This window comes from Salvelinus alpinus, chromosome 7 (genome assembly GCF_045679555.1).
Source record: "Salvelinus alpinus chromosome 7, SLU_Salpinus.1, whole genome shotgun sequence".
NCBI lineage: Eukaryota > Metazoa > Chordata > Actinopteri > Salmoniformes > Salmonidae > Salvelinus > Salvelinus alpinus.
The window spans coordinates 51,563,329-51,576,584 of NC_092092.1; the positions used below are offsets into that span (position 1 = coordinate 51,563,329).

A 13,256-nucleotide genomic window follows, 5' to 3' on the forward strand; every position below is an offset into this window, starting at 1 on the left:
ACTTTAAAATGTATGTCAAACACAAACCAATGAGTTAAGTTTTTTAAAAACATACAGCAACAAGGATGACTTTTAACAATTTTCACAGATAATTGTACAGAAATACATTTACTTGAAGAACAGTGCAGATGCAAAGTTTGGTAGCAGAATTATAGTTTGTGCTGTTTGTGTCACCATTCTGTTACCAAAATATGCATCTGCACGGTTCCTTAAGTAAATGTGTTTTTGTAACCATTTCTGTGGAAATTGTTAAAAGTAGTCCTTGTGAATAGAGTTGTAATGGTTTGTTTAACTTAGCAATCTTTTTTTTTTTTTTTTTACTTACATTTTAAAGTGAAAGATCTGAGTCTCAGCATCACTCTGTTACCTTGGAATTGCCCAAACATAATTACTTTTATAGATTTTGATAGAGGTCGATTTTGCTGTAAGGAAAGCAAAAGATTGTCTGCGAAGCTTCTGGGAATTTCTTTGTCAGAAGTCATCAAATACATTTTTTTTACCTGCCAGAGGGAGTTACAGTAGTGGTGGAAGAGTATGTATTTTAATGTGTTTTATAGGGAGACCAGGAGGCTCTCTTTGATGGCAGATGTGAAGTTACCATTGTAGTTGTCTAGGCTTTTCATTGCTCGAAGTTCTGAGATATATAACATCTATTAATAAACTCAACATAGGACACTAAAGCCACGTTTTCCCCTACAGTTTCCCATTGAGAAAGAGGGAAAGAGAATTTATTCCTTCATGAATTCTGTATACACTGTACAGTCTGTGTAGTAGTTGTCTTTTTTTAAATTACTACAATGTGTAGTCGTTTAAAAACCAACGAGATGGTTTCCATTGATATGAGTCTCTCTTGGGAATGTTTGTGGAATGTCTTTGCAATGTACTGAGTGGTGATACTGTGTGTCTGTCACGAACCACACACACTGGGATATCCATTGAGATGGGCGTGATGAATGAACGACTACCTCACATATCATTCATGAATGAATGGAGAATCCATCTGCCTTTTCCCTCACTCGAGGTGGATGACTTGCCTCAATCCATTGTTGTCCTGTAAAATTCCAGTAACTTGCCTTAAATTCCTGGTTGCAGGATTCTGGATTTCCTGTTTATTCCCTACATATTCTGGGAATCTTCCAACTGGAATTTCTGCAAAAAGTTGGAATTTTAAAAAATGTACCAGAATTTTGCAAACCTATTCCATTGTTATATGAATGCACATTTATCCAATATAAACGGGACTATTTCTAAGGATATTTGACAATGTCACTCCTCTGGGCAGCAGACAGAACAATTTATTTCAGACACTATAAAGACCTGCAGGCTCCTACACGCATATGGTTGAGGTGACTCCAACATCATTGTGAAGAAATGGGAAATGAGCAAAGTACTTTAGAGACATGTTGAAGAACAGGAGCATCCATTAGATGTCAATTACCACTACTATTTGTGGTGTAAAGTCACTTCCTGTAGAGTGTGTGTGTGTGTGTGTGTGTGTGTGTGTGTGTGTGTGTGTGTGTGTGTGTGTGTGTGTGTGTGTGTGTGCTATTACTGACAAGATGGCATACAAACAGCAGATTTATTTGACCATATTCACTATTTTCACTATTTTCCATATTTAGTTAACCTAGAATGATGTGAGACGTGCTGTATAATCACCATAGCCAATTATCATGCTATGTTCACTTTATTTGACTTATTTGAATGGAGAAGCACTCATTGGCAGTACCTCCTCTGCAATATACAGTCTATAAAAATGGGACAGCAGTGATATTTCTTCTGTTAACTCACTAGCATCATGGAAAATCCGGCTTGGCTCTGCTTCACGTTTTCCAGGATGATGCCAGACGCTATTGTGAGAGGAACAAGGGATGCTGTGGCAGTAAGTAGGTGGATGCTTGAGGATGTACATGGGATTTGATACAATGTTCTGCGTTGCGTTGGGAATTAAAATAGCCGTAAAAATAAAAACGTTGATTATCAGATTTTAATCGATAACCGTGCCAGTAAGGACATTAATTTGCTGTCAAACATGGTGATGGGAAGAAAGGCTCACTGAGTGATGGTTTTAATAAGGAGAACTGGTTATTATGAAAGTTGATAGGAGAATCCTCTTTCTGCTCAATGAAGGCAGGGGTTTATCAGTCTCTTATGGTGATTGAAGATGCATCATAATCTTTATGAATGACATCATGTAGAAATTACTGACCCCATTCTGTGACTATTTGGCCTAATAATGTTTCACTGTTTCATGGTCACAGAAAGAAACTAGGTGTACAATGTTAGTTGTACCCCTAGTCCCACCTGGCGAAATTGTAGCCGAGGTTGGGGCAAGGAGAGGGACGGAAGCAACACTGTTACACAATACCAGAATCAAAGTAGCCTGACTAAACCTGAAACCACAGTAAAATATGCAATACATTCTTTGTAATATGGTAATATTATGCAAATGGTTGCAGGCCAAAGTATTTATTGGAGTTGATAACTTAATGTGCGCGTTTGTTCTCTGCTGATTGGCTGTGTATAAACTAACACAGGTGTGGTACATGGACAATCTTTATTATGACCTAATTACTGGAGCACTTCTGCTGCTTTCATGACCAAGTGGGAAGGTGGAAGAGAGAAGGCCATGCAGTTGAACGAAGAGAACAAAGTTGAGTTTGGGGGTCGTTTTTCTGTGTGTGGCCACTAATCATGCTCTCAGAATGTTGGCCCTCGGAGAAGACACGTTTCCGAGGTGAGCAGGACGATTATGAGATGGAGCTACGTCGGGAAGCCACCGGGTTGCAAGCAAAGTCGGGAGAAGAGGAATATTGGGACAGGGACGCAGAAAGTTGGATTTCTGAAGAGGAATGGAGGGGAAAAAATAGACAATGCGAAAAGTAGAGGTTGAATTTGAGGAAGATGGCGATAAAAACGAAGATGGGGTGTTGAAGAAGATTGGTGTCAAGTACAAACAGAGTGAGCCATGCGCCAGACTGAGTTCTGGAGTGGATATGGAAGTGAATGAGATAGAAGGTGTGGTGAAGAGCTCAGAACCCGAGCCTGTAATCAATGGACATGATAAAGAAGAATCTGGTCCAGTAGGAGTGATATTTTGGGAGAAAGTGGATCCTTGCCTTTTGGCAGATCCATTTGTGGTTTCAGGGTGGGTGGGAAAGGAGTTGGGTGCAGTTGAATCAGTGAAGGTAACCTGTTGTGAACTTGAGATATTTGTTTGTGTTTCTTCTGACCAGAGGGAGTGGGCGCTCCGTGTCACGCAACTTGTGTCAAGATCTGTTTCTTGCTTTAATCTTAGGAACAGGACACCATTAAAATAAGTAATTTCTGGGGTAGCGTTAAGTGTGGAGGTGGCGCAATTGAAGATTCCTGGTGTTTGTGATGCCCGCCAATTACTGCAAAGCAGACCTGGTGGTGAGCTTGGTGAAACAGAGGAGTCACTGTCAGTCCTTTTGAGTTTTGAGTCTTTACCCGACAAAGTCATACTAGAAAACTGTTAGAGCTTTGCACTGCGTTCAATGTTTATGGCCATGTCACAGCAGTTTGTAGGAGGGAGATTCCAAGATGTGGGAAGTGTGCAGGAGGGCATGGGATAGAGCATTATGTAGTTTCGTGGATAAAGTTGTGTGTGTCAACTGTAGGGGTGCCCATGTTGCTGGGGGGGACCGGAAGTGTCCGGTACGAGGCAGATTGAGGTGGCTAGAGTCAGAGTAGTGCAAAAGGTGTTGTATGATGAGGCAGAGAAGAAAGTAGAGAAGGATGGGTTAAGATTGAGGGATCCTGAGAGTAGTAGATCTGTGCCAGCACAGAGGGATAGGCCAACGATTGATATATGCTTCAGTAAGGTTGGCTTCTTAGCGTTCATAGTAATGGTTATCGACTCTATCGCAGAAATAGAACGTAAGTCACAGAAAATAGATGTTGTGGTGGCAGCTGCAGGGAAGTATTTGGGTATATGATATTTGACTTCAGAAGTGTTACAGGGTGTATTTAGTGGTGGTATCCCAACCTCCCAGGCCATTGGTGCAGAAGCAAGTAGGGTCAAAGTAGTGGAATGGGGGAGTTGGTTTCTAATGAGGTAGGGTAATTACAAATATTCTTCCTGTTTCCCCTTTTACCATTTTGTATCACAAAGTGTAATGGATTTATACTAACGTTCAGTTGGGGGCGGTAATGCAACATATTGGATGCCAACCTCCGTTAAACTCCACAGAAGAAGAAGATTCTTTAGAGATTCATAATGGTGAAAAAAATGCATTATGATGGCAAATAGAGAGCCACTTTTCCAATGGTGTAAAGTACTTAAGTAAAAAATATTTGAAAGTACTACTTCAGTAGTTTTTTTGGGGTATCTGTACTTTTACTTTACTACATTCCTAAATAAAATAATGTACTTTTTACTGCATACATTTTTCCTGACACCCAAAAGTATTAGTTACATTTTGAAATGCTTAGAAAATATAGACAGGAAAATGGTCAAATTCACACCCTTATTAAGAGAATATCCCTGGTCATCCCTGATCTGGCGGACTCACTAAATACACATGCTTCATTTGTAAATTATGTCTGAGTGTTGGAGTGTGTCCCTGGCTATCCATAAATTAAAGAAAACATGAAAAAGGTGCATTCTGGCTTGCTTAATATAAGGAATTAGAAATTATGTATAGTTTGACTTTTAATACTTAAGTATATTTTATCAGTTACATTTACTTTGATACTTAAGTATATTTTAAAGCAAATACTTTTAGACTTTTACTCAAGTAGTATTTTACTGGGTGACTTTCACTTGAGTCATTTTCTATTAAAGTATCTTTACTTTTACTCAAGTACGACAATTGGGTACTTTTTCCACCACTGCACTCTACAAATTAGCTCTAACCCAAACAGGTCTATATTAGATAAGACAAGATATGTTACAAATTTCCTCGCTATATGTTACAACTTTCCTCGGTCTCCCCTTACTAATAGTGAGCGTGCAACTTTCAAACAATTCCCCCCACTCTTCCCTACCAGCGAATGAAGGAAATTCTAACAAAGTTTGAGGATATTTTTCAACAAAAGCAAAGGACAGTAATGTTACGAGTAAAGTAGTAAGCCCAGGTTTCAATAGGTGATAAGATATTAATTAAGGTGACATGAAAGGAGTGCGGATATTTGGACTGGCGAAGCGGTTTTATCTTCTGACTGAATGGGAGATGATAATTATGAGTTTTTTTATTCTCCTGGTCTCGAGGAAAGAATTAAGAGTCCTCGTTGTCTGAGACGGTGTAAACATTTATCCAAGACCGAGACACTCAATGTGGTCTCGAAACCGGACTTGAGTACTACAACACTGCCCAGTTCTCTTAAAAGCACCATTAGCCCTACATCCCAGAGTTCCCAAATGTTGACCTCTGATGTCACCTACTAAGGGAATTACCACAATAACAACAAAACATTATTTACAACTTCACAACTGGTATTACCACCATCCCTTCACTTGGCTCTGAATGCAGTATATGCACTAAACTTAGAAGCCCAGGCTTCTCATGTACTAGATTTGGAAGGTCACCGGTAGGCTTACCCCCCAAAATCTCCTTGAGCGGCAACTTCAAAGTCCACTATCAATCTATACTTTTAAAGATGTCCATTTTTTATGCTTACCGCTGTACATATGTTTATCATTGAGTGTTGAAATTATAATCTACCAAATTTCGCCAAGAAAACAATGTGTCAATGGAGAAAATAATGTTTTAAAATATATGTGGGCTACTGTAATGTTGTAAAACATATAATATGCTGTCTATGTTTTCATTTATACCAGTCCTATGTAAGAACTACAGAGGATGGGGAAAAAGCCACCCAAAAGTTGTTGATCTTACAAAAATAATGGTGGGCCTAGTAGTTTCTTGTTGTCTCAATTGTGTTTTTGGATCTGAAGCGCGCACATTTCGTTTGAGCCAGGTTAGATTCCGTAGCTAAACATAGGTCACGTGTCTAGAACGAGGAAAAGGAAGTATTGAATGAGACTTCAAAAAACCACGGCTGTTGCTAGCCACATTTTTTCTGATTAATCTTGATGTTCAACAGGCTTCTGTATATAAAAATATAGACTTATCACGATGAGCTGTTGTGCATTGAGTGTCATGTTACCCTTTAATTTTAAGCGCTAGCTAATGTCCGCGGCGACGGGTCGAAGATTTTAGGAATGAAACGCCTGTGCTAGCTATCCATCTAATTTCTCAGAATATCCAGGAAGTTATCACCCAACGAAGTTGTATTTTTGACAGAATGCGATGGGGAACTGTTGGGCTTATTGTTCTGGGATCTTCAGAAGAGAAGCGAACAGGATAAAACGAGGAGGCGGGTAAGTGATACGCCCTTTAAACTAGCGTTGACCAGCCTAGGTTAGCTAGCTAGACACAAGTATTCAGTGGGTTGGCTGTCATACAATAACGTTACAATGCAGCGTCATAACCTCCACGGTGCCCAAGGGTTTATACGTGCCACAGTTGCTTGTCAAATACCTTTCTCTACTAGGTAGTTAGGTTTTTCAGCAATCATAGGTTTTTCAGCAATCATAGGTTTTTCAGCAATCATAGGTACTAGGTTAAGAAACTATACTGTACCGAAGATGTTTATAACTAACCCAAGATCGATTACAGCCCGTCGTTTCCAATGTGAACAAATGAGTCATAGTGGGCAGAACAAGCATGAAGTGGGGCAGAGTCAAGCACGAGCTAGCGAGATCCTATTGGCGCATTATACCATGTATTTGCATATTTCCGTTAGGGAACGCCTGTGAAGTGCGCGTGTGCAATAAATAAATTCGCCCTTACACTCCTAAAAAAATGTGGAAACTTTGTCAAGAGTAAAGTTTACAGTACATCCGGTGAAATATCTGTCTCATTGTTCAATTTGTGACTCTATTGTCAATACTGAAGCGTTCCTCACCCTGCCTAGTGGTTAGAGCGTTGGGCCAGTAACAGAAAGGTTGCAATATCGAATCCCCGAGCTGACAAGGTATACATCTGTCGTTCTGCCCCGGAACAAGGCAGTTAACCCACTGTTCCTAGGCCGTCATTGTAAATAAGAATTTGTTCTTAACTGACTTGCCTAGTTAAATAAAGGTTAAATAAAAAATCATATGGGTCTTGGCATACCGACACGCATCATTTTTGGGAGTGCATGATGCATTTCCTTTTAATATTTGATTATGCTTTATTGAATTCTAATTTAAACAAATCTAAAACATTTTGTAGGCAGTAGACTCATTACATGCTTCCATAGAGGGAAGTCACATTCTGAGTTGACAAATCAAGGTGTATTAGTCGCGTACACAGATTTAAACTGTAGGCTTGATGTTGTTGATATATATTCTGTTGAAAGAACTAGCTATGACAATCATGTAAAGTCACAGTGACCAAAAGCAGCCTAAATGGATGACAGTATTTTCATATTTCTGTCCATGCAGGTCAAAATACTTTAGAAGTAGTACTGCTGGGGAACATTACACAATAGAGGTATGGTACATATATTTTTCTGGAAGATGACATGTTTTATCATTCATCACTTGGTTTGAAGAAAGGTGATGTAACTAGCTAATACTTACAGTGCAATTTTGTCTCCACAGTTTGAAAACCTTGTTGAGAGTGATGAGGTAAGTGTGAACATCTAGACCATATTTGTTCGATCGAAACAATCCCAAAGGGTGATATTGTCTGAAGATGCACAGAAGACACAATGAGTGTTGTCGTATTGCACATTATTCTTTGCCCACTTTTGGTTTGAAGTTGTCTTATTCTAATTTCAGGAAGAGAGCCCACAAAGCTGTCCCAGGTATGTTTTAGAAAATTTGTTTCAGGGGACTGGCAAATGCATTTCAGAAGAATAATGTTAATCAGGGCTTGGTGAGTCAAGGTGAGCTTGAGGTAATCTTTGTTTCATTTTGATACCAGGCCTATCAGCGAAGATGAGATCCTCCACCTCAAAGAGCATCGCTATGCTGCAATTTCCAATCAGCAGACCTTGATAGACGAGAAGCTGCAAGCAGAGGTAGGCTTACACAAGCAACTAGTTTCTTCTCCGTCTATGTAAGGTATATAGACCAGAGCCTCTGAAAGGGATGGATACATGCAGATGTAGTTTTACATAGAACCTTGTTTTTTTTGTTGCTTACTGATAATTGAATGTTTAATTCAACAGAATCATTACACCTCCCAAATTCTCGTTTATAAGCTTTGCAGTGCCTTTCATGTTGCTAGATAGTTAAGATAAGTTGATGCTTAGCCTAAGTGCTCATAACAGGCTTATATTTTAATTTGGTCCGATCTTAATTCTCCATTATTTGCTTTGCATAATTGTTTTGCAATTTTAGTTTTCTGTTCTCAATTTTGTGTTCTTTATGTTCCATCGTTTCTGCTCAGTTATTGGCACAAGAGGAGAAGTTAAGGCTAGAAGAGGAGGCTAGAAATGCTGCCCAGCGTGAGGCTGCCAGGCTGGCACGTGATCGAAAGATAAAGGAGGTGAGGCGGCCATTATTGAAGTGAGCCTGTCGTCCCTTCACTACCTTTTTACGCCTCGCTCAGCTTTTCCTTGGCTCTACCACTACTTCTCTTGATAACACCTTCGAGTACATGATACCACATAAACTGGTGGTCAATCTAAAGTAATGTAGCCTATGGTATGTATCTCTATATGAATTTGTAAATCGTACCCCTAGGCAAGTGTCCTTTTTAAAGTCAAACTATCTGAACTGTAAAAAACAGACTCGGTATTGGGTTTGCCTTTCCCTTTTTTACCTGAATTAACTGAGGCATTTGTCCACACTCCATTTCTTATCCTCAAATGATATAACCATTTACTTCCATTCCTTTGTTTGTCCATGCTGTGATTCTTTTTGTATTTGTCATTCCACAGCTTTCCTCTTGGTTAAAGGACAATACAAATAAAACAAAAATCAACATTTTTGATAACATGAACAAAGGCTCCAAAAGCACCCATATACGTCCTTTTGGAAACGGCAAAGCGCTCAGTGTACTGTAGTAATGCAGGTCTTTAGATGTTGTACACATGAAATTGTTTGATTCCTAACTTAATTGTGTCATATATTTCATTTTGTTGGACTCGAGCGACACATCTCCTTGTGCGAGGATGCACTTGCTTTTTCGTTCCCATTGTGGTGATTTAAAAGCCTACGCATATTCACACACGGAAAAGTATTGCTTGAGTCCAACAAAATGGAATATAACGTTGTGGACAAAGTTTATAATGATACACTTTCATGTGTACAACATCTAAAGACTTGCAATACTATACTGAGAGCGTATTCCCTTCGAAAAGGATGTATTTGTGTGTTTTTGGAGCCTTTGTTATTGGTTTATCTGTGCCCCTGCAACTGCAAAACGAGCATGAGGATTTATTTTGCTGGCGGGGCAAGCTTCTCGAAAACCAAGTGAAATTGCTAGTGTCTTGACACTTCTATAACATGACATTTACAATAGCATGACATTTACATAAACAATTTAGATTTTGTTCACAAAATGTTAACTTGTCCTTTTAATTCATTGCTGTTTCATATGTGTTTGTCCAGCTCCCACCTTAATCAATTTAACAGTTGATTGGCTGCATTTCACTAACACATTTTCAAGAGATGATTGTTTACCATTTCGATCAAGAGTTTTTCTGAGGTATTCCTATTTTTCAAAGCCTAAGCTTGCACAACGGACAAAAGGCAAGACGGAAGTCAAAGGTGGCGCAGCCCATCTGAAAAAGTGAGTATATCAACAAAGCGGAAATGTCTACCACCTCATGGTCTGTGTGTCAAATTGAGTCAAGTTTACAGTTTCTCCTTCACTGGTTGGATTCTGTTCTAGGCATGGCTCCGGTGAAGACTTTGATGTCTACCTACAGAATGTGAAGGCCACGTCGGAAGCCTTCAGGAGCAGCAGTGAGTCCGCTATTTTAGCACAACTCTTTTCTGTAGCCTATATATTTGATAAAACTCTTAAAAAATGGTGCATACAAAAATTATATTTTAAGATAAATGACTTTCTGTATCTTTGAAAGGTCATCCTCATGCATCATTATCATCAAATCAAATTTATTTATATAGCTCTTCTTAGATCAGCTGATATCTCAAAGTGCTGTACAGAAACCCAGCCTAAAACCCCAAACAGCAAGCAATGCAGCTGTAGAAGCACGGTGGCTAGGAAAAACTCCCTAGAAAGGCAAAAACCTAGGAAGAAACCTAGAGAGGAATCGGGCTATGAGGGGTGGCCAGTCCTCTTCTGGCGTATTATGAGACCTCTTGCTCTTTAACACCACCTGTAATTTCTTTGTGTCATCAGGGCTGTCCTCTGAGACTAACGTGATCACTCCCAACACGGAGAGCAGCTGGGACTTCAACACCAAGACCCGCTCCACCAATGATGACGGAACCTCACTGGACCTGGAGTGGGAGGACGAGGAAGGTGGGGGCTTGTCTAATTATTTTACTTATTGTCCCCTTTGGGATGTTTTGTTGGTGGCGTTCCATGAATTTGCACTACATTCCCTGAACTTGTTGTACTGCTTGTACTGTGCAGTTTGGTGTATCACGTTGTCCTTGTCTTCAGGGATGAACCGGACGGTCACAGCGTGGGAGAGGTCTAAAACGGAGGAGGACATACTCCGAGCGGCACTCCGGCCGGGCGATAAGCAGGCGACCAGTGGTCCGGCCTCCGCTTCGGAGGACTCCAACGCCCTGGAGTGGGAGAACGACTTTGTGAGCACGCACGCCGAGGAAAATGCTGAGGAGAACGCAGAGGATTCTGAATACGAGTGCTTTGTCAACCCCATCATGGATATGGACACCCCATCTGAGGAAACACCACCGCTAGATATCACCGCACCGGATACTGAGGAGAGATAGTCCCCATCGCCAGGGGTACCAGAGTCAAATCCTAGCGTTAGTCCACCAGCCCATTGCCTCACCCAAAAGGGAAATTGATTTACTACTTCTCAAGACTTCTGTGTCTGCTTGCTCTGAATGTTTGTGTCATTAACCTGGGCATGTCTGTCAAAGAGGCTATGTACATACAGATCAGATAAAGCTGTGGACATGCCAGATTTTCTCGGACCCACCCGCTGTGTTAAATATTTGTTCTTTGGGAATGTTTGATGCTACACCTAACCTCATCAACGGTATGTGTTCGTTTGTCCTCATTGACTGGTAGGCCAAGTTTTTTGATTTGACAATCTTCTCTTGTATGTTAATGATATAGCCTTAGTTGGACTTACAACATTTTCTTGGAATCACGTAACCCAGTGCATGTTTGACACAAGTGCAATTTGCAAATCAAGTTGGTGTGAGTGATTTGTATTTGTGAGAGGGCTACAGTGTCTCCACAGTTAAAATGAACCGAAAGCATATAGGAACAAATATGATCAAAGCAACAACTATCACTACTTCTATCAGTGCCTCAATCACTAGAAAATAAAATGGCAAATAAATTGTTGACCAGTTTATCTAGTAGTTAGCTGACAAAGACTGTCCGTTAGCAAGTGCGTATTTTAATCAAAGTGGTTCTCCAAGGATCATACCTTGCCAGTTCCCTGGTATGAAACATGTATAGAAACTCTTGAGTGGAGTATATCATATCATGTAGCAACTTGTCTGTACAGAGTGTACATGCATTGTGCTTGTATTGAAGAAATGCAAGTGCTGTCACTGCTATGTTCTCTTTTCTCATTTCCAACTAACAAGTGTGTCATCATGGACACGCACTACTCCACTTATTTAATTTATTTGAATCAAAACGTTGTTTGTCAGTCAAATGCAGCTCAAGGTATGAACAGACTTGTGCGACAAACATTCTTATTTGTGTAGTTTTATATATATATATCGAAGGTTTGCTACCTCCAAATTTTTATAGTTCCTTACTCCCCTGTGTACAAACCTAAACCCCGCAGCATGTGACTTTTCTTATCTTTTGTTTTCAATATTTAGGAGCAATATGTCATAGTGAGGGACTCCATGCAGAAGTTGTGAATTGTTCATTTTACACTTAAGACCAACTGATTACAAGAGCACATGGATAAACCTGCATCTATTGACTAAATGGCACTGCCAATAAGTATGGCGGTACACCTTGGACTCCAACTCTTCGATCTCGCTTTTACCTCTGTTTTAGCACAATCGTTAGACATTTTTCAAGAAAAGAATGTAACCCTGCTCACTGGACTTGGTCATGTATATGTGTTACTTTAGTGAAGTGGTTGCCGTAAAGACACTGGGCTAAGGAATAATGAGGATATGAATGGTTTGGAGACTACAGTATACTCCAGGTTTAGGAGGCTTCTAGAGATGGACCAATGTGTGTAGCTATCATTTCTTTGTGGGCCCTAGCAAATGGGTTTTTGTCTTCCCGCACAGCAAAAGGAGTCCCTCTCAGCGCATCCTTTCAATGTGGATTTGCTGATGTGCCTACTTTGGAGACTAGCTTTATTGTGCGGAGCACTGCATCTCGCCTTGTTTTTTGTCAATTGTTGTGATATTTGAGTGAACAGCGATTTTTTTCCCCCCATAGTGCCCCACTACCTGGGGAATCGAATGTGGTGCCGTTTGTTGTTTCACCGTATTGAAAGTGAATTGAACTTTTATTTTATTATTTGCACTGTCTATAGCTTTACCATCCTCGAAACAAAAGCCATTTGCCTTTAGCAATTAAAGTGTAATCATGATTGTGGTGAAGAATTACCACAGCTGCACAATTGGCCCAACTTTTTCAGACATCCCTCTATTTGGCTGGCATCATAACTCAATTTTGAATATATTGTCCACATAAAGTGTACAGACTGTAATGATGGGAGAGATTGTATTGCAGTTTTATCTATGCACTGTTTGACTTACTGAAACCGGTGTGTCCAAACAATGACTGGGTTTGTTTTCTAACAGCACTGTCCAACACTGTTAACCTCTAAAATGTTGGACAAACAAATAAAATGGTTTGGCAAGAATTGGCATGGTGTTAACGGGTTGGACACAGTACATTACGGGTGCAATCACAAGGATGGATTGAACCTCTGTGTGTTTTATTCATATCATTCCACTGATTTTAGAAGTGTTTTTATTTGTTACTGAGAATAATGTAAAGGAATTTCAGAAGTGGGACAGTTTTATTTGGTTACGTTTACTGGGAAATGGTACCGGATGTGGTGTGACAACTTAACTTTTTCTTTGAATCTACTGATATAGGACCTGAATCCTAATTTGAGATCCAAGCATGTCTAAACTC

At 40.0% G+C, this 13,256-nt stretch overlaps 1 protein-coding gene across 2 annotated transcripts; it reads left to right on the forward strand.

Annotated features, from left to right (window-relative positions):
* The first annotated feature begins 6,015 nt into the window (after nucleotides 1-6,015).
* On the forward strand, nucleotides 6,016-12,982 carry LOC139581146 (AP-1 complex-associated regulatory protein-like). 2 transcript variants are annotated; one of them, XM_071410607.1, is made up of 10 exons: nucleotides 6,016-6,346; nucleotides 7,454-7,502; nucleotides 7,613-7,639; nucleotides 7,793-7,818; nucleotides 7,938-8,034; nucleotides 8,406-8,504; nucleotides 9,688-9,752; nucleotides 9,855-9,928; nucleotides 10,329-10,451; nucleotides 10,596-12,982. In XM_071410607.1, the coding sequence occupies exons 1-10, from the start codon at nucleotides 6,276-6,278 to the stop codon at nucleotides 10,889-10,891; spliced, it is 927 nt and encodes a 308-aa protein (XP_071266708.1). In that variant the 5' UTR covers nucleotides 6,016-6,275; the 3' UTR covers nucleotides 10,892-12,982. The 2 variants fall into 2 exon arrangements, with proteins under 2 accessions (XP_071266708.1, XP_071266709.1); XM_071410608.1 differs by lacking the exon at nucleotides 8,406-8,504 and having other exon boundaries at nucleotides 6,138-6,346; nucleotides 10,596-11,645.
* Nucleotides 12,983-13,256: the final 274 nt, after the last annotated feature.

Excerpts from the sequence above, each read along its gene's own strand:
- LOC139581146 (XM_071410607.1), top strand. The coding sequence starts at position 6,276 with ATGGGGAACTGTTGGGCTTATTGTTCTGGGATCTTCAGAAGAGAAGCG. Across the intron at positions 6,347-7,453 it reads AGGATAAAACGAGGAGGCGG|GTCAAAATACTTTAGAAGTA; the intron begins GTAAGTGATACG and ends CTGTCCATGCAG. Across the intron at positions 10,452-10,595 it reads GGAGTGGGAGGACGAGGAAG|GGATGAACCGGACGGTCACA; the intron begins GTGGGGGCTTGT and ends CCTTGTCTTCAG.